General features: G+C 44.1%; 1 protein-coding gene across 3 annotated transcripts in view; it reads right to left on the minus strand.

Moving 5' to 3' along the window:
- Positions 1 to 17,955, minus strand: part of PGPEP1 (pyroglutamyl-peptidase I) — a 60,797-nt gene extending 42,842 nt beyond the window's left edge. The window contains exons 1-4 of one of the 3 annotated variants that reach the window (XM_043535682.1): positions 17,775 to 17,858; positions 14,150 to 14,202; positions 6,927 to 7,090; positions 1,185 to 1,301 (exon numbers count right to left, since the gene is read on the minus strand). In XM_043535682.1, the coding sequence (XP_043391617.1) occupies positions 1,185 to 1,301; positions 6,927 to 6,956 (147 nt within the window). In that variant the 5' untranslated portion in view covers positions 6,957 to 7,090; positions 14,150 to 14,202; positions 17,775 to 17,858. Of the gene's footprint in view, positions 1 to 1,184; positions 1,302 to 5,067; positions 5,213 to 6,926; positions 7,091 to 14,149; positions 14,203 to 17,774 lie in introns of all 3 variants that reach the window. The other 2 variants (XM_037885899.1, XM_037885897.2) reach the window with 2 other exon arrangements.
- Between the last annotated feature and the right edge of the window lie 1,107 nt (positions 17,956 to 19,062).

Below are 19,062 nucleotides of genomic sequence, written 5' to 3' on the forward strand. Positions count from 1 at the left end.
CTTGTGTCTGTCTAACTCCTAGTGAGAGTTTTATTTCACACCAGGCAAAAGGAAGGTTGGCATGAATGGCAGAATCTGCTCGGGAGAAGCTTGCTACTGGAAGAGGCAAGGTGGCACAGATTAGTCCTAAGGTGCCTAGCCCTAGCCAGCCCTTTTCAATGCCTGTCCAGCAACTACTACTGCTGGGCAGTGCTCTCCATTTTGAGGTGTAGAATTCTTCAAACAAAAGCGGTGCTTTGGAAACCATGGACTATCCAAAGGCCTCTGTATTGACTTTATAAGTGTTCTATGTATCTTTATGGGCTGCCTAGTGATGGCATTCCTGGCTAAACGGGTAAGATATAGGTTTCCTGAAGCAACCAAAGTACTGGGGTGTAATTAGTGAAAATTCCCAATGCTGAAACAGAGCAGGTGGTAATGCTTGTGGCAGTTCATCCCCTGGGAAATAGAACTCCAACTGCTTTGAGTTAGTTCAAGGGCCTAACAGAGAAAGAACTTGGAGCTGTGCAAGATGTCAGCTCTGGCCTGGGCAGAGGGCCACAGACATTACTTGTGAACAGACGGGCATGAAGATAGGTCTAACAGAATCAGGTCCTGCAGGAGGACCTCAAGTATTTTAGAATCTACCAGCCCTTCCATGTGAAAGATGGGTGATCACCTGGTAGGGCGGGCATGCATATAACAGGTTTGTTTCTCAGATGCGTTTTCTCTAAAATGATTTCATTCTGAACACACAGTACTTGGCTTTATGAAAGCTGGCTAATCACTGGATAGCTTTGTCATTGCCCTTGAGAGAATGGAACTACAAGTGATGAGCTGAAGTCAGATCTGTGGAGGTGATTAATGAATTGTAAGGATCTGCAGCCCAGGAGCAGATTGCATGATTCTGGCCTGAGAACAGTGGCAGCTAGAGGCTTGAACCCAAGGCGGGCTGCCCTCAAGGAGGCCATGTAGACATCAGTTGTGCAGGGATTCAGAAACTGACACTACTAACCAGGGCTCTATTTTAAGCTGTATAATTGTCCAAATTCACAAGTTTCTGTCAAAAGGAAAGATCTGTCAAATCAAAATTTTAAACCAAGATACATCAGAAGTTTGATTTTGCATTAGGAACATCAGCCCATGGTTGTAAGGATCCGTCAGTTTACGATCATCTATTCCATCTTGCTTTGGATTTTACTCACTTGTGGACTGTGTTTTTTCCACAATGCAGGAATTAGTCTTTGTACTGTTTGGTATTCAACTGGGATTTCATATACATACAGATCCACACCATCTCCCAAGCCAAGCTTCTCCAGCTCCTAAGAACAGGAAAAAAAAGTAAATATCAAAATGTCAGACATTTATGCTGGAAAGTCTATTGCTGGGCCAGCCTTCAAGTGTGCTTTATGCTATCCTGCAGGAGAGAGCTCAGTCTGGTTTCCTTGCCTCTGGACAGATGGGAGGAGAACCACCATGAGGTTTCCAGTGCCCAAGTTAAAGTGAGACAAAAGAAATGACCTTTTATTCCTCCTCTGTTGGCCATTGATAGAAGTGACACAGCATTCCATAGCAAGCTCTGCACCTGCCCTAAGGGGAGGCTCTCTCCATAGCAGTTAGCTGGGCAGGGGGAAAGCAATCATAACTGGGCTGAAGGGACAGTGAGAAATTATCTTTCCACCAACAATATTAGAAATCCACAGATAGGACCTTTTATCATACAGATTCTGACCTATGCAGAAAGTTAAATTCCTTAGTTAAACCCGGACAGGTTGCAGACAGTGCCTCACATCAAAAAGTAACTTCATGTCTGTGCCATTTTTCTTAGCTATATTATCTTCAGGAATATGTAATGATATCTTGCTTCTTTCAAGTGGTTTGCATTATACATAGAAAGCACCACAGATCATGCTATTCACAGATTAAGTCTTTCTAGTCACCCTAGATAGGAAGAACAAATATGCAAGTTTTCATCCTTGCCTGCATGTGAGAAGGTCAGCAACTCCTCTCTAGTGAAAAGTAGCACCAGTCAGATTGCTTTTTTGTTAATCTTTATAGGGAATTACAAAACTCCTCATATAGAAAACTGAAGCAGCATCAGCACAGATCACTCGATATATTTATGGGTTTTACTTTCACTTTGGCAGAATTAAAAATACAGCCTTAAACTTTAACATGGAAAAGGAGTTTATTTGATGTCTTCACCTATACTGTACCATCCAGCATATTTGTACTTAATTTTGCAACAGCGACTTTTAATTTCTGATTCAAATATTGCACTGTCACTCCTCTAAAAATATTGGCTAAGAGTCCTCTCTGACTATTTTAAATATTTGGACACTAACTGAATTTCAGTTGAACAAACATCCAGCATCGAATTTTTTCCTACACAAGAGTGAAAGTGGCAGTTCTGTGGCATGCTTAGTACTAGCTAATATGATGCTCTGTTAAAGCAGAGAATGTTCAGGTAAAGAGATGATAGCTAGCTAGGAAATACATCCTGCTGCACTGGGAAGCAGTGCCAGAGCCATCACAGCAAGACACAGAAAACTTAGAGCACTGTGGCTAAATGCGACAGGAACAAGTTTCCCAGATGATTAAATAGTACAAGTGGGAATCTGGTCACTTTGTGTAGTAGGATTAGACAGCATAAATCCCTATGCAATAACAGAGAAATATAACCTTTAGGAACATTTAAAAATAAAAACTTGGAGCATAAAGACACATGGAAGTGCTTGAGCCACACTGTGACATTCAAACACTTGAAGGAAACAATTGTTGTTTCCTTCAGGATTTCAGGTATCTTTCCCCCATTCCACTAAGGAGAGCTGTAAAACACACATCCCACAGGTGCCTAACCAATCAGTACACATACTGCAAGTCTTCACATGCATTACATTTTCACCATCCCCCTCCACATCCCCCTCCCGTAAGCATGAAGGGCTACATATAGTCCCCCCATTCAACCAGTGGGTATGACAACAATTAGTGTTACTCCAAGGCAAACAGACATGGTGGATGCCCAACCCCTTGGTATATCTGACTCCTGTATGTGTCTCCAGACCCAGGCCATGGGACCACTTTAAGTAATGCTTTGCTTGTACTTCTACAGCATCCTTCACTCAAGGATCCCAGGCTTTACCAACAGCTAATTCAGTCTCACAAACACACCTATGTCACATGGAAGGGCAGTAAGGTCCCCACTTTAGAGACTGGGAAATTCATGCAGCAATATGTAACCTTGAGCAATTCAATCAGCATGCTAGTGGCAGAGCCGGGAGTAGAATCCAATTCACTAGACACCTAGCTGAATTTTAAAGACAAAGCCATCCTCCTCCTCTGATCATCATCGGGATAACGAGTGGCTTGAAAAATATGTTGTCATGCTTGTCCAAACATGGTTTGGGACAATAGAGAACCCATAAAAACTGATATCCTGATTGCACTAACACTTTAATAACCCCTTTGCTTTAACAGGTATTGTTTCAGAGGGCCCTGCTGTTTCAATATATTTTGGTTTGATAGATTAATAAAATATTAGGATAAATGAGTGTTAAGTCCATTTATTTTATCATTTAGTGCATTGTAAATGTATCCCTTTTGACATGTTTATAAAAGAATAAACATCACTATTTGCACAGCTTTTGGCTCGTTGCACTGAATTTTATACAGGTTTGCTAAGACAGCTACATAGTATTGTTTGTGTTGTGGGACATACATATTTTAAATTGGAATCTGAGTGGATGGTAGAGCTTGGAGTTCCCCAAGAGCTACAGTGAATATCCCTTTACTCATAAGTTAACATGTTCTAACCCATGGTGGTGATTTAATGGTTTTTGAAATGCAAAGGTAGAATGTGACTTCACTGACTACCCTTGAGGTGTTCACTTCTCGTCATATCAAAGTTGTGCGTTTGGGGTTGTGTATGGGAGGGGTATTGGAGTTTAGCACAAAGCAACCACTTATTTGCTGATCTGGGCACTACAAAAATGAATTGTTTTTTCCACATGCAAAGTGAGCAAGTCAAAAAAAAAAAGGAGACAATGTACTGAAATGCGTTTAAAAAAAAAGGAGTTCCATCGGCTGGCTATGGAGTTAGTTTTAGGAGAGAGCAGAAGGGTGGTTTCTATACTTCCGTAGGATTTGTAGGTTTACTATAAATCAATGAAATTATATTTCCACAAACCCATATAGAATCAGCATTGCCGCCGAACTGGACAGCTGGCTAGAGTCCCATCTTCTGAATTTAGAGTATCTGGATTATAATTTTAGTCAAAATTAATGGCCCAGAATACAAACATGTATGCAATCATAAATTTTTTTACAGAATTTATGCCCTCTGTGCAGCAAAACAGACTGCTTACTTTATTTTAGAATATTTATTTCAACTTGCAGATGAGAGGAAGGGTCTCAAATATTAAAAAAAAAAGTAAGACATTAGCTGCAACTGAATTTCTTACAAATTCAGTTGAATTTAATCTATTTATTCAAATGCAGGACTAGACTTTCTGCTGTAGTCAAAACTTTGTCCTATGACAATCTTAATCAGACAAACAGAAGCCAGACAGCAGACTATAACGAAATTCAGACACCAGAGACACACTAACCTTCCCAATTGCCTAGAGGCAGGGAGAAGAGGAAAAAAAGTTGAGTACCACATTACTTGGTTTGAAGTACAAAGACACTAAACCTGTGGGAGCAACTCAATGAGGCCCCGCAAGAGTAGCTTAGTACATGGAGGCTTTAGTAGTTTGGGAGAGAGTAATACTGCACCATAATTTATGGCTACTTTTTGCAACATCCTAGTAATAACTGATTCTTTAAAGTTGCACCACTTCATTGAATTCTTTATTTATGCATTAAGATACCAGTATTAAAACTTGTATGCAAGTGCACAGGGTAACTGCATCCTCCACATGCTTAGGGAACTACTAAAGGAAGAAAGGGACTGACTTTGGTTATTTTAAACATTAAGGTTTAGAAATACAGCCTTAATCATTTACCTCTGGGTATTATGAAAGTTGGAAACCCAGACAGCCAGGACAGCTACAGGGTGAAGCGTAACAACTGCTCATAAGCAACACTCACAATCATTCTTTATTTGTACTCCCAGCGTGTCTGTATCCATCTGTCGTCTCTTGTCTTATAGTTGGATTGTAAACTCCTGTGGGTTCTGTGTGTGTACAACGCCTAGCACAACAGGATCCTGGTCCATGACTAGGGCTCCAAGGTGCTATGGTAATACAAATAAAGAATACAGTTTTATCACATACAGACATTCACGGAGTTGAAGATCACTGGCTTCGTGCCAAATGATACTCCAAAGGGCTGTGAGGATCTACTGCATATCTTGCATGTCATTGCTTGCTTCTTCCTGTGTATACAATTGGTTAAGTGAGGGATCCATGCTGACTGAAGACATACATTGGGAGCTCTGTCGATACTAAAACCATCTCAATACAATGAGCAGAGAATCGGGGCTCTAGTCTGGTCTTAGTTACTTCCAAAGTGATACACAGAAGTAGCTCTATGCAAAATGTCCAGAACATTAGAAATCTGGGGCAGGGATAGAAATGGATAATTTAGCGTTCCTCAGAGTAGGCCTGTCAGGTACACAAGAGATGATTGTGCATATCTAGGAGAAGGCAACTAGCCCCAGCTAGCAAGTTACTTGTTTTCTAACCATTAGCTGAAAACCTCGGAGAAGCTGAGTGTGCAAGTTCAAGTTGCCCCCAAGCTTCTCTTTACCTTGTGATTTGCACTTACTCTACAGGTCACCACTGGCCTTGCTGAGCCCAGCAGCATTACAGAGTCTTAGTATTACCTGGCTGAACAGGTCTTGAGCAGCCTCTCCAGTTTATGAGGGACAAAGGTTTTTCTTTGACACTAGGCCAGCAGGTCATCTCTCTACTTGTTTCTTCTTTCAAACGTGTATGTGGCCAGTGCGGGTAAAGGGGTCCCAGTTTGCTTTAGTGTCTTTTCTCCAGTACCTCAATGGCGCATGGGATATTGAACCTGTCTCTTCTCAAGGGAGTGTTCCCTCAAAGAGCAGGTGTTTACTACACTTTTCAATTTCCTTAATAAAACCAAACAGAACTCCAGAGCTCAATGATCTGTTCTCTTGATCTTGGCAGCTGTGAAGTTCCTTTGGAAGCTCTTGTCCCATTTCCAGAATGTTCAGTGGCACCCAAAGCAAGGGGCCAGGAAGGCAGAAGTTGCAGCACCAGCATGGAGTCCGTACATTATTCTGAAGCTGTTCTACCGGTGTCAATTCCATTGAGCATTACCACTTGCACTATTCTTTTTTTTTGCTTCACATAATGATGAGGGGGTTTGGAAGGAATCCTCATATCTTAAATCTGTATTGGTTTCCAGCTCACCCAAAATTTCAGTAAAGGGTGGAGTATGCAGGTAGTGCAAGGTGTCACTGTGCACCCCAGAAGTTGCATTTATTTGGTAGCATAATATGCAGCCTATATTATTGTAGTTTAAGACACTACATTGAAGTTAGGAGAGGTTTTTCAAGGGGATTCATAAGGATAGACAATAAAAGCGTGCTCGGGCCAGTTTCTTTTAAACTTTTGTGGGAAACTCTGCAAGTACCAGCTAGACCCTTGGCCAGAGGCCTCTTTGAGGTTAATTAGGGAAGGGGGAGGATGAATGCTTCAATCAAAGAAAGAACAGAGAACAGTATTGTTTAAATAGAGCTCGTACTGAAAATTCTCTCCAAATCCAGCATAAGGTCTTGCCTGTTTTCCAGCTCTCATAGTTGTAAGATTACTTTTATCTAGTCCTTTATAGTGGAAATTGTTCATAGCTCAGCTATGGTACGCAGTATCTCCATTCATCTAGTTTACTCTACAGTCGATTGCCAAACACATTAGTTTGGCCTCTCTTCTCTCTTGCTCTTCTGCTGTCACCTCTGTATGGATGCATTCCAGTCTTACCATCAAGATTTCAGTCAGGTGCTTGCTCATATGATACGTCGGACTTTAACAGTTTAGCCCAGAATGGAACTGGCTCATCAGAAGTGAAACCATCAATTCCAGAGCCCTCAAACCCCAAACATCCTGAGAACTGTAGGGAGGGACACGCACAAGATTTGAAGCCTCTGAAAAAAGGAAGAGATTTACGTAAGCAAGCTCAAAAGCTGAGCTCCAAACCTATACTATATGTTTGGTTTAGGAGCCTTACCACAGATTACACTGGGGAGCATTTTCAGAAGCTGCTAAGAGTCTTCAGAATCTGACTGACTTTCAGGAGGACATAGGCAGCATCTTCATTTGGAAAAAAGTGAGTGCGCATAACTCTAGTTAGCTACCTCCCGGAACAATCCTAGTGCAGACAAGATACTTTGCAGTTTGCGTGAGTTCCCATGTGAGTTGAAGGGTAACTAAAAAATGCCTTGTCAGTACTGGGACTTTATCTAGTTAACTAGAGTTAAGACTACACATCTTTCTCCTAATGGCAAAGGCTTAGGCACTTTTGAAAATGTTACCCATTGCTCTTTAAACAAAAGGAGTGACAGAAAAGTCATCAGCATCCCAGAACTTTACCCTTAGGTCCTTCTTCCCCCTCCACCCCCACAAGAATGAGGTGACCAGTGTATTTTTCTTTTGGAACACACAATTACAAGTAGTGAGATACTTTGTATCACATCTGTTTTTATTACTGATCCTGTATTTTGCTTGGAAAGATCACTGACTTTTAGGTCTCTAGATTTTCACAAGTTGATACACAGTTAAAACATCTATTCCTGTGCTTTTCTGCAGATGTGCATCAGTTAAAGAGTACAATTCTACTCTTGCCAAGATCGTACACTGCTAACTCCAATTAGTGCTCGAGTAGGAGTTACATGTGCGTGTCAAGAAAATGACTTTTGTTAGGATATAGATATTCAGGCCTGTCGGTGAAGGCCTGTACTTTAAGAATTTAGGTGTATTCTTATCACTTGGCTAGTTAGAGGTATAAAAGAAAGAATCAAAATCACTGTCTGCCAGTGTAAGGTCCTTCTCTTACTGTGACAGTCTGAGGCCCTGTTCTTAGATTAAGGCCTTTGGCTAAGCAACAGAGGCAGCCATAAGGTGGGAAGCGACCGGTCACATCCTCACATTCCAAACTAGTCACATTGAAATCAGGTGCTGTTGAGCTGTTTGGAATACAATCCTATCCTGATAGTGCCTATCACCTCCAGAGAAAGGGAAGTGCCTAGAAGATGTAAAAGGAAACTTAGTTTGATAGCATCCTGTCTGGCAAGAACTCACTTATCAATACTGGGATGTGAAATCCTCACTTCTGTATTGTTTCATCATTATAGTTCCCACTTTGCTATTGTTTGTCTGTATAATCTCTGTCTGGTTCTGTGACTGTTCCTGTCTGCTGTATAATTAATTTTGCTGGGTGTAAACTAATTAAGGTGGTGGGATATAATTGGTTACATAATCATGTTACAATGTTAGGATTGGTTAGTTAAATTTCAGGAAAACGATTGGTTAAGGTATAGCTAAGCCGAACTCAAGTTTTACTATATAGTCTGCAGTCAATCAGGAAGTGAGGGGGTGAGTGTGTGGGTGGGGGAGATGGGAACAGGGAATGGGGGTAAGGAAATTGGAATAATGTTTTGCTAAGGGCAGGAATGGGAACAGGGACACAGGTGTAAGGCTCTGAGGTGTCAGAGCAGGGAAGGAGGATACGAAGGAAGGAAACTGGAATCATGCTTGCTGGAAGTTCACCCCAATAAACATCGAATTGTTTGCACCTTTGGACTTCGGGTATTGTTGCTCTCTGTTCATGCGAGAAGGACCAGGGAAGTAAGTAGATGAAGGAATAAGCCCCCTAACAACTTTCAACTCACAGTCCAAGAGCTATTATTTTAAATTGTTTTCAGGAGTCCATGCTGCTGTTCTTACAACACAAACCTGCTCTCAGATGGTTTACACATTTAAGGATTACTATAAAAGAACAGCTTTAGCAGTTTCACTCTCCAAATCCCTTTTTTCTTTTGCAGTTTTAGTTCCTGATACTGCAATCAGAGCAACGAGAGCAGACCCTTGTGGAGGTTCCAGGCATTATTCTGTGGGGTACTTTTTTAAAAAAAAAAAAATCTCTTTTGCTCCCCAGTTATAGTTGCAAACTTTTCAATTTTATGAAGTGTGCACTTTTAAAAATAACTGTTTAAGCACTCATACTTCTGTTACATTTTGGGCTACGTCTAAAACATGCTTTGAAGACTGCTGGCCCAGACTTTCACAAGTGAATATCGATTTTGCGTGCCTGACTTGAAATTCCTTAAATGGGCAAGAGGGTGAGTGGTCAGAGTATTCTGGAAATGAGGCTCATTTAGATGGTGCTTCTTGTGGGCAGCTAAAAATTGTTAATTGCTTTTAAAATCATGACCTTTGCAGAATCCCCCTAGCTTCCTGCTATTTAAAAAAAAAAAATTAAGCTCATCCACAGACTGAATAGTGTATATTCAAGGAATTATTTTCAGACAAAGAGGGTTAGAGCATTAGGGCTAAACGTATGTTTCAAAGGAATCTCTAACACTCCAACCAATATTACTTTCAAAAAGTTCTATACCTCGTGAAAAACCCAAACATTAATATCTCTGGAAACAAACCATTAATTTACACAATCCACTCAAAAAGCTTTGCTCCTAAAATTTGCAAAAATATACACAAAGGTCAAGATAAATTACTGAGATTATGAAATCCTATTTTCAACAATGCTTGGTAATTCACCTTAATCTTTGAACATATTTTTGCAAGTTGTAGAGGGCAAAGCTGTGTTTGAGAAACCTGTGTAAACTGGGCCAGGTAAAGTGAATGAAGGAGTGTCAGCAAGGAGCAGGCTGGATACCTTAATTGTTTATTTCTACACTTTTAAAAAAAAAACAACCCAACGTTAAAACATCTGGATTCTTTTAAATGAAGACAGCAATATTGTTTGGGTCTTAGCCAAACTCTTTAAGAAGGGTTTCTGAGTGAGCATCCTCGCATAAAGGGCCCCCAGCAGCAAAGCACTACTCTGACAGCTCTTATGAAGCTCCAAGCTCTACTTGGACTTTTCAGGCCAAGCCATTTTAGAGATGTGAGCCATAAAACCTTAGGAAAATTTTCAAAGCTCCTTAACTTTACAACTCCTTTTCTGATAGTTACCAAACACACCAGAAAAATTCTAATGAGGGATGAGATGAAGCATGTAAAATTTCAGGAAGACTGGTTTCTTTGCGAAAACCTGGGTGGAGAAGCATTTGAAACATCTGGCCAGTAATAGGAAGCTAACGTAAACATTAAGTGTGAAGTTTAGAGAGAGACTGCTTTACAATACAGCAGTATTTCCTCTATATTGTAACCTGACTGTCAACATTTCATGTCATCCTCTAGTTAACAGTGCTGTTACGTCCCTTATTGGAGTTCTAGACACATGGAGAAAATTTACGCATGTATGGATGGACAGAGGGACACAGCTGTTGCCCGCCTGCCCGCCCCCCCCCTTCCCCAAAACAAGATTACTAATAGACCCAGAAAAGATAAGAGTCAGACCTGCTGGTCCATGAAAGTCTAAGCAAGAACAGTGATAAATCACTTGCTGTAGCTTTGAGGGCAAGTCTGATATTAAAGGTTTGCTGTATTGATTAGCATCTGAAGCATGCAGACATTCACTACTAGAGACAGATGCTAAGTAATGTTTCATCATATCTTCTTTACCCTAGTCTACTTTCAAAATTGTAGGTATTTTACTTGGTGCATCAATGAAATAAGTAATACTGAAATAAGTCCATCTTTTATTTAACACCTAGCAATTCTCTCTATCACCACTCCTAAGAGTATGGAAAGATACTAAATGCTGAGTCTCTACAGTTATGAGATGTGCCCGTACTGCACCTCGCTCAACCCTACGTTAGACTGAATGCTCCAGGCTGTAACTTGCAGCTGGAAGCATTTAAAGGCCAACTTCTCTGCTCTCTATCCGCATTTATATTAAATGTAGTTTTACAAATTCACAACTAACATTTTACCAAATAGCACACACGCACTTCTATTCAATAATAAAAATGTCCTTTGGCCCCCAGACAACTTATTATCTACAGCCTTGTATACCTGACAAATATAGAAAAAAAAAAAAAAAAAAAAAAACATGTTTGACCCATTCCCTGACCCCTCAACAATGGACCTCTTTGTGAGCCTTTAATATCCTTATCAGGTCTGTCTAGACACGCTGACAGCAATTGTCCCTAGTAATGTCAAAATGCACTCTGACCCTTCTTCTCATCCTCCAGCTCAGTCAGAAACACTTCAATGGGATGGACCCAGGAGCCAATTAGCTTCACAGTCCATAGGGCACACCTGTGTCTAGGCTGATCTGCACATCTTTGTACAGAAAACAGGGTACTTTATACCAGGGAGAAAGCCATTATGTTTAAGTAAATAGGAAAGCGATGTCAATGACAGTTTTTTTAAAGCTCCCCTGAACGAAACCTTGTCTTCACCTCTCATCCAAAGTGAGAAAATAAAAACCATCCAAAAATAAAAATGTCAAACAATTTAGTACATACAGAGTGTTCTATATACATGGACAGCAGGTTTTAATGAAGTCTCAAGACATTAAACAAAAATAAGCATTCTGAAAAAAATATATATATCAGAGCCTAAGTTACTACTCTTAAAAGGCATATTTTATATACACACACACACAGTCTAGTGTCTAATTTCTGTCCTATAATCTTATTTATAGGATCAGCCTCTCCCCGTGCATACAAAAGCACAAAACAATTAAAGTCTTAGCACTATTAAAATACTGCAGTGACTAGTTTCAAGATATCGATATTTTACCAAATGTTAGCAATAATTTAGCTTTCAAGACCAAGTGACCATATTAGAAAGTCACTGCAACCTGAGAAAAAAAAATCATATTTGTCTTCAACATACAAACATACAAAACCAAAAAAGGATTGGAAAGAAGAAAAACAGAATTTTATCCTCAGGATGCAGGATAATATAAGATCTAATAAACCAGAACTAGCTTAGCCCTAAAGCTAGGGAGGATTTACAAAGATTGTTTAATTGATTTTTCTTCTATTAAAATGCAGATCACACTGTCTGGGATTCAGAAACTCAGACACATGTCTTTGTGTCCACTCAGCTCCATGAAGTCCCTTGTCTGAAACTCGCACAATGCCCAACTTGCACGTGTTCAAAGACATGCTGTTCCTTTTTTGTCTGGGCCTCTCAGGACTGGAGTAGAGTTGGGAAATGCAAATCCCCTACACATTGGTTGAAAGTTTAATTTTTAGGATTTTAGTCACAATCTACCACAAGTAATTAAAAAATCCTGTCAAAGAACAGGCTTACAGTACAGCCAGCACACGTACAGCTATAACTCAGCAACGTATGTGTAAAACTCAAAGGATAGTTTTACATATTCAGAATAAATTTAACCTACATTAAAAAGGAGCTTCTCTAATAAAATGTACATGATTACTCTACCAACGATGGAACTGATCACAATCACCAGTGCCTTAAACTGAGGGAGTGGAGGTGATGGTCTCTTCCCTTAAGCCAGATTATGTATTTACTTTTACTACAAGCCACAGAACAGTGGCCACCAATTCTGTTTTTTCTTGTCCCAGATCCCCCTTATTTAGCCTCTGCCCCCCATTACAGCTACCTTTATTAGGGATAACTGTCCTTATGCCAACCATAAACGAACAAGGACCAGTCAGCCCTACTATAGAACATCAGATTATAGTAACTGCAGTTTTCTATACACAGCCTGTCTTTTCTACAACCTGAAGTTGAGTGAACCCTCAGACGTTCTTGTCAACTGCTGGAAATGGCCCACCTTGATCATCACTACAAAAGGTCCCCCCCACCCCCCCTTTGCTGGTAATAGCTCACCTTAAGTGATCACTCTGGTTACAGTGTGTATGGTAACACCCATTGTTTCATGTTCTCTATGTATATAAATCTCCCCACTGTATTTTCCACTGAACGCATCCGATGAAGTGAGCTGTAGCTCACGAAAGCTTATGCTCAAATAAATTGGTTAGTCTCTAAGGTGCCACAAGTCCTCCTTTTCCTCCCTCAGGAGTACATCCAGCCCCAACAGTTCAAGGAATCAAAGGTTTGATCTCCTTATAACAGTGCATTAGACATCTGGCCAGCCGTCCATTAGTTGGCTATAATTGATTATAGTTTGTGATTTAATTTAAAAGCATTCTGAAAAATACATTAGTCCCAGAACACTGAGGCGGATGGGGACTTGGTGAGAAAAAAACAGGTCTAATTCCTTGGGCAAAAGTACTGAAATGTATCCTTAACTTTCACTTGACTCGTCAACTGTCTCCTATAACAAAGAATTTGGATAATGCAGTAGTACTGTCACAAATTAATGCTGTTACGGGATACTGCAAAACATGCAGAATATTTTAATTCACTGTTGGCGAGAGTTTGATTTCTTGATGACATCTAGTGTGAATATATCAGCATTGTAAGCGTACACAGTGAGATAATATAAGAACAGATGCTTATGAAGATATGCAGACCATGAATGGCATAAGTTTCCTACGTAATGACTTGATCTGAGAACAGTTTGTGCCTCATCAATAAATAGCAGTGCTTTAAAAACCATTCTCATTCTGTACCTGTATCCACAGGGATGTTACATGTTATCCTCATTTCACAATGGGGAAAACACTGAGCTTAGGTGACTTACCCAAGGCCATTATTCATGGCAGAACTGGGATCAGAACTCATGCATTTCTTAAACCAAAACCTGTGCTCCCTCCTTTGCACACTGCAACCACTAAGGAAGATTTCAGGTTATTTCTGAGGAATTATAAAATCTAGCTCTCTTCCCTCTGTGGGGGGAGGATAACAGAAAAATTTCTACAGTGTTCAGAGTTATCCTGTGAATTCTTTGTTTTGATTAACTATATTAACTCAACCTTACAAAATTCGACTTGTCCAGAACACATTTTTTGATGAGTGAACAAAATATATAATTTGATTGATCATTGGAGTGACTGGGCCTCAACTGGTAAATTTCAGGAACAATTTCTGCAAGGCTCTATAACAGATTCATAAATTCTAACTTTTTTTAAAAACGGGACACATCAGCACAGCACTTTCTTGGAACATGCCAACTGTGTTTTAATATGTGTTGTTACCTGAACTGCAATCCAGCTGGCGTTAACAGCATGTTCTCCAAATGGGCCAAACCCTGAAACAGAAATAAAGATTTAGTGATGAAATCATTATTGCAGGCTTGACTGGACAGAGGTGCAAACTGATTTGCGCTTTTCTGTTTTAAATGTGCGCAAGGGAAACTACTTATGGATACCACAGTGATTTCTTTGAATACCAAATTCTTGCTCATTTACATTCAAGTACTCAAATCCTTTCCGCCTTCCAAAAGTATCTGACTTATATTATATAACATCCTTTTATGTCTTTTGAATGAAAATAGACAAAATATTGAAGATGATTTCAATTCAATAGGTTGTCTAAATAAAAAACTCCCTCCCTCTTCTGACATAGTCTGGGGAAAAAACAAAAAACCCCAAACAAAGTTACAAATATTCTGTTCTTCGTTCCCATTTGAAATCATCCCGTCCCACAACTGTCAGAGTCCACAACAAATCCCCCTACAAATATACAAGCAAATTAGCATACCTACTAATTTGCATCTCCTCTCTCAAGTCTTAATTAAGATTTCCATCATTACTGTTACATTTTAACAGGAAGTTAAATAGAATACTGCTGATGATCCCTACACAAATAAGCACCAAAGGTTATGATAGTTCTATACAAAACACTTGCACGGAGCCTAAATTTTCTAATGAATAACTTATGGTTAACTAGTAACCCACAATACAGTAGTTTTTACTGAGCAAGCATTTCCTCACGATTGTACCACCACAAAAGTAAGGCAATTCAGTGACGTGCAAAGTTATGCCACTATAGTTTAAATTAACTTTCAGAATTGATTTGTGAGCCTAGAGTGCTTGTGAAAACACACAAGAAGTCTTGTTCAGCTAAAGGAAATGCCTTGGGGTATAAAGAATGCTGTCACTATTATGATAATATTCAGTTTGCTGTGAATAGTGTGTGACATTTCAGGTTATACTGTATACAGCTATACTAGTGATTAGCTCTCTGTGCGGTCAAACAGAAATTCTACTTAAAAATCCCACAAAAAACCAAAAACACCTATGTATAATCTAACCAGTGTCACACTCAAATTTCAGTTCTTAAAAAAAAATCTTGTTAAGCTTTCCACAAGACTGACCTGCAGGGGTCCTATCTGTGCAGGCCTAACCTCCATAAGATAACAGTCATCAGAGGCGGTAGCATACTGGCAAATAGTGAAAAGCAGCACAATGCTGACAAATCATTTCATTAGTCAACTCAATGACAGTAAAAGAAACTACTATCCAAAGATGACCAGAAACATTTCTTAATCCAGACTGTTGCATTTCTGGAGTTCTGTAACAAGTCTAGCTACAAACCAAATTCCCTGTTCAGTGGCAATTCTAAAGGTGCTCAGTGTGGCTTAATGCTCTGATTCTGCATCAGTTGCCCACACATGCCACACTGGCCTTTTGCTCTTCTGACCCAATAAAAAAGGTGTACAGGGATTCGTTCTCTTGCCCTATGTCCTTTATGGAAGAAGCTCAACTGAGCATGCCCAAGATTTCTTCGACATCCACACTGAAGGGGCCTCTTCCAAGGCTAATTAGCACTAAAGCCAGCTGCAGAGATCTTTATAGGGTTCTCTCTTTAAACAGTTCTAAAAAACAAAACACACACACACACACACCCACACCCCTACTGAGTGCGTATCGCCAACAGAAGGAGGTGGAAGCAATATCATTTCCCAGACTTTTAAAAAGAGAGCTTAAAAAGGGAACATGACAGCTGTACACGGATTACCCCAGTGGCAAACATGGATCTAAGGCAAGTTAATGTCTGTCAAAATTGGACTCCATAAACATGCAGTACCAAAGCAGAAAGTGCTGCGAGACGTGGAAACTTCACCAACACAACTTTTCTTTTTAGGCCTTTGATCAAGGAATTGAGGAGTGGTGGAGGCGAACACTTCGCTGCATACACTGACTGGGTTGACAAAGCCAGAACTGCCACCTTCCTAGGTCTCAGTAACGTAGAAACCCTTGCCTCCAATTCAAATCACTCTGCTGCAGCAACAAAACCCCTTACCATCCCCTGCCTTCCCAATAAGACAAACAACCTCAACTTCAGCTACACAGGGAGCACTGAATAGTTTAATTGAGTTCCCCATTTGTCACAGAGCTGCCTTCCCCACAAATCAAACTGCTCTCCCCTTTGTATCCTTAGGAAAAGATTCTGACAAGCGCTCGCCTGCTATGTAAGGGCCTTTCATTCCTTCGCTTGCTTCCCCACTTCACTCTCCCAGGCGCAGTTATTTTGGTAACACTTTTGGCTTCGTTTCCCCAGGGGATGGGGCATGCCGGGGTGTAAACGCCTCTGCACGCCCGCCAGCTTTCCAGTGCTCCCCACGCTGCTTTGGATGAATTTACTTTTAATTCACAAGATTGTTCTCCCCATGCCCCAAACCTGCAGCAAGACCCTGAGCAGGGAGCCCAGGCTGGAAAAGTGAGGCCCACCCCCAGTGAGAAAGTGGCAGGACTGGACTGCACAGCCAGCCTCCCCCCTCCAGTGGAGGGGCCACTGTACCCTAGCCCCCCACCTCAGCCCCACCGGCTCCCCCCCCCAAAGCCGCCCCCCACCTCAGCCCCACCGGCTCCCCCCCCCCAAAGCCGCCCCCCACCTCAGCCCCACCGGCTCCCCCCCCCCCAAAGCCGCCCCCCACCTCAGCCCCACCGGCTCCCCCCCCCCCCCAAAGCCGCCCCCCACCTCAGCCCCACCGGCTCCCCCCCCCCCCAAAGCCGCCCCCCACCTCAGCCCCACCGGCTCCCCCCCCCCCAAAGCCGCCCCCACCTCAGCCCCACCGGCTCCCCCCCCCCCAAAGCCGCCCCCCACCTCAGCCCCACCGGCTCCCCCCCCCCCAAAGCCGCCCCCCACCTCAGCCCCACCGGCTCCCCCCCCCCAAAGCCGCCCCCCACCTCAGCCCCACCGGCTCCCCCCCCCCCAAAGCCGCCCCCCACCTCAGCCCCACCGGCTCCCCCCCCCAAAGCCGCCCCCCCCCCAGCCCCACCGGCTCCCCCCCCCAAAGCCGCCCCCCCCCCCGCCCCACCGGCTCCCCCCCCCCAAAGCCGTCCCCCCCCCCTCAGCCCCACCGGCTCCCCCCCCCAAAGCCGCCCCCTCACCCCAGCCCCACCGGCTCCCCCCCCAAAGCCGCCCCCCCCCCAGCCCCACCGGCTCCCCCCCCCAAAGCCGCCCCCACCCAGCCCCACCGGCTCCCCCCCCCAAAGCCGCCCCCCCCCAGCCCCACCGGCTCCCCCCCCCAAAGCCGCCCCCCCCCCAGCCCCACCGGCTCCCCCCCCCAAAGCCGCCCCCCCCCCCAGCCCCACCGGCTCCCCCCCCCCAAAGCCGTCCCCCCCCCTCAGCCCCACCGGCTCCCCCCCCCCAAAGCCGTCCCCCCCCCCTCAGCCCCACCGGCTCCCCCCCCCCCAAAGCCGTCCCCCCCCCCCAGCCCCACCGGCTCCCCCCCCAAAGCCCCACCGGCTCCCCCCCCCCCAGCGCCGTCCCCCCCACCTCAGTCCCACCGGCTCCCCAAAGCCGCCGCCGCCCCCCCCCCCAAGCTCCCCGCGAGAGGCGGGCTGGAGGGGCACTCCGCCTGCCCCCGCTTACCCGTCACCACCACCGGCCGCCGCAGAGTCTCCATCTCGGCTCCGCCGCTGCCCCCGGCCGCCCGGAGAGTGACTGGGAGCCGCGCCCCCGCGCCCCGCCCCCCACGTGACCACACCCGCCGCTCGCGGCCGCCCAGGGGCATAGAGCGGAGGCCGCCCAGGGGCAGAGCGGCCCCAGCGGGGCACTTCCGTCAGCTCTGGTATTCCAAACCGGAAGCTGCTCTTTATTCCCCCGGCCGCCGGGCGACTGTAGGTGACGAGTGCTGCGCGCACCCCGGGGCTGAGCCCCCCCCGTTCCCTCCGGCCCCCGGGGCTGAGGCGCCCGGCACAGCCCGATCCCACACCCAGCCCGGGCCCGCGCAGGCCGAGCTCGCCCCTCCCGCTGTCAGCGCCGGCCCGGGCACGCCGTGCGCTGTGCCCCGCCAGCGGACTTGAACCTTTGGCCGTCTCGTGCTGAAACCCCCGCAGGCCTCGGGGGCGGCCCGGGCCTCCCTCGCTTTTCCTGGTCACCGCACTGGTGAGTGCACTGCACGGTCCCCGCCTCCCTCCAGCACCGTTCGTTTCACCTCTCGCCGCTAGCAGTTACCCAGCGGAGAGTCTCACACGGAAGGCAGTAAAAACGCTGCCTCGACCTGCTGTTTGATTGCCACACAAGCCTTTGGACACAAAGCCAGTTACTGAAATCCGAGGATCTGGCCTGCTGTAAAGGATAAAACATAACCTGCACCAGCAGAAAGGTCTGTATCCGTACACCACACGAACACATGTAATGGAGCTGAGTGGTGTTGGGGTGACCACTGGCAAGGCTGGATATTCTCACCGACTCGACCCGTTTTTGCTTTTTTCTGAGCTTCTTCCTGTTGCCGGCACCCAGTGCCGAGAGGCTGAACAACAGCTGGGGTTGGTTCGCTACCCGGTGTGCTACACCCGATAATCACAACGGGGTGGAGAAGCAGAAAAGTTTATTTGAAGCTTCAAAAAGGTACAGGGAGATTTGAATCTCAAATCCTGTACACAGAGCAGGAAGTTACACAGGCTTTTATACATCCTTTTTCCCAGCATGCTTATCCAATAGCAAGCTGCCCCAAGTATCCATATAGCCAGCCAATCCAATTCCCAGCTAGTTCCCTTGTTCTCTGTATCATTTCTTAAACCATACATAAAGCTGCTTTATTCAGCATTGTTCTTCCATATCTCCCCATGTAGCCTTGCTTAGTTTCAGGCAGTCTGACTCCGCAGCATATTGTTGCAGATTCTCAGCATAACTGCTGTGTGTGCCTCCAGGCGGG

Source organism: Chelonia mydas, chromosome 25, assembly GCF_015237465.2.
Source record: "Chelonia mydas isolate rCheMyd1 chromosome 25, rCheMyd1.pri.v2, whole genome shotgun sequence".
Taxonomy (NCBI): Eukaryota; Metazoa; Chordata; order Testudines; family Cheloniidae; genus Chelonia; species Chelonia mydas.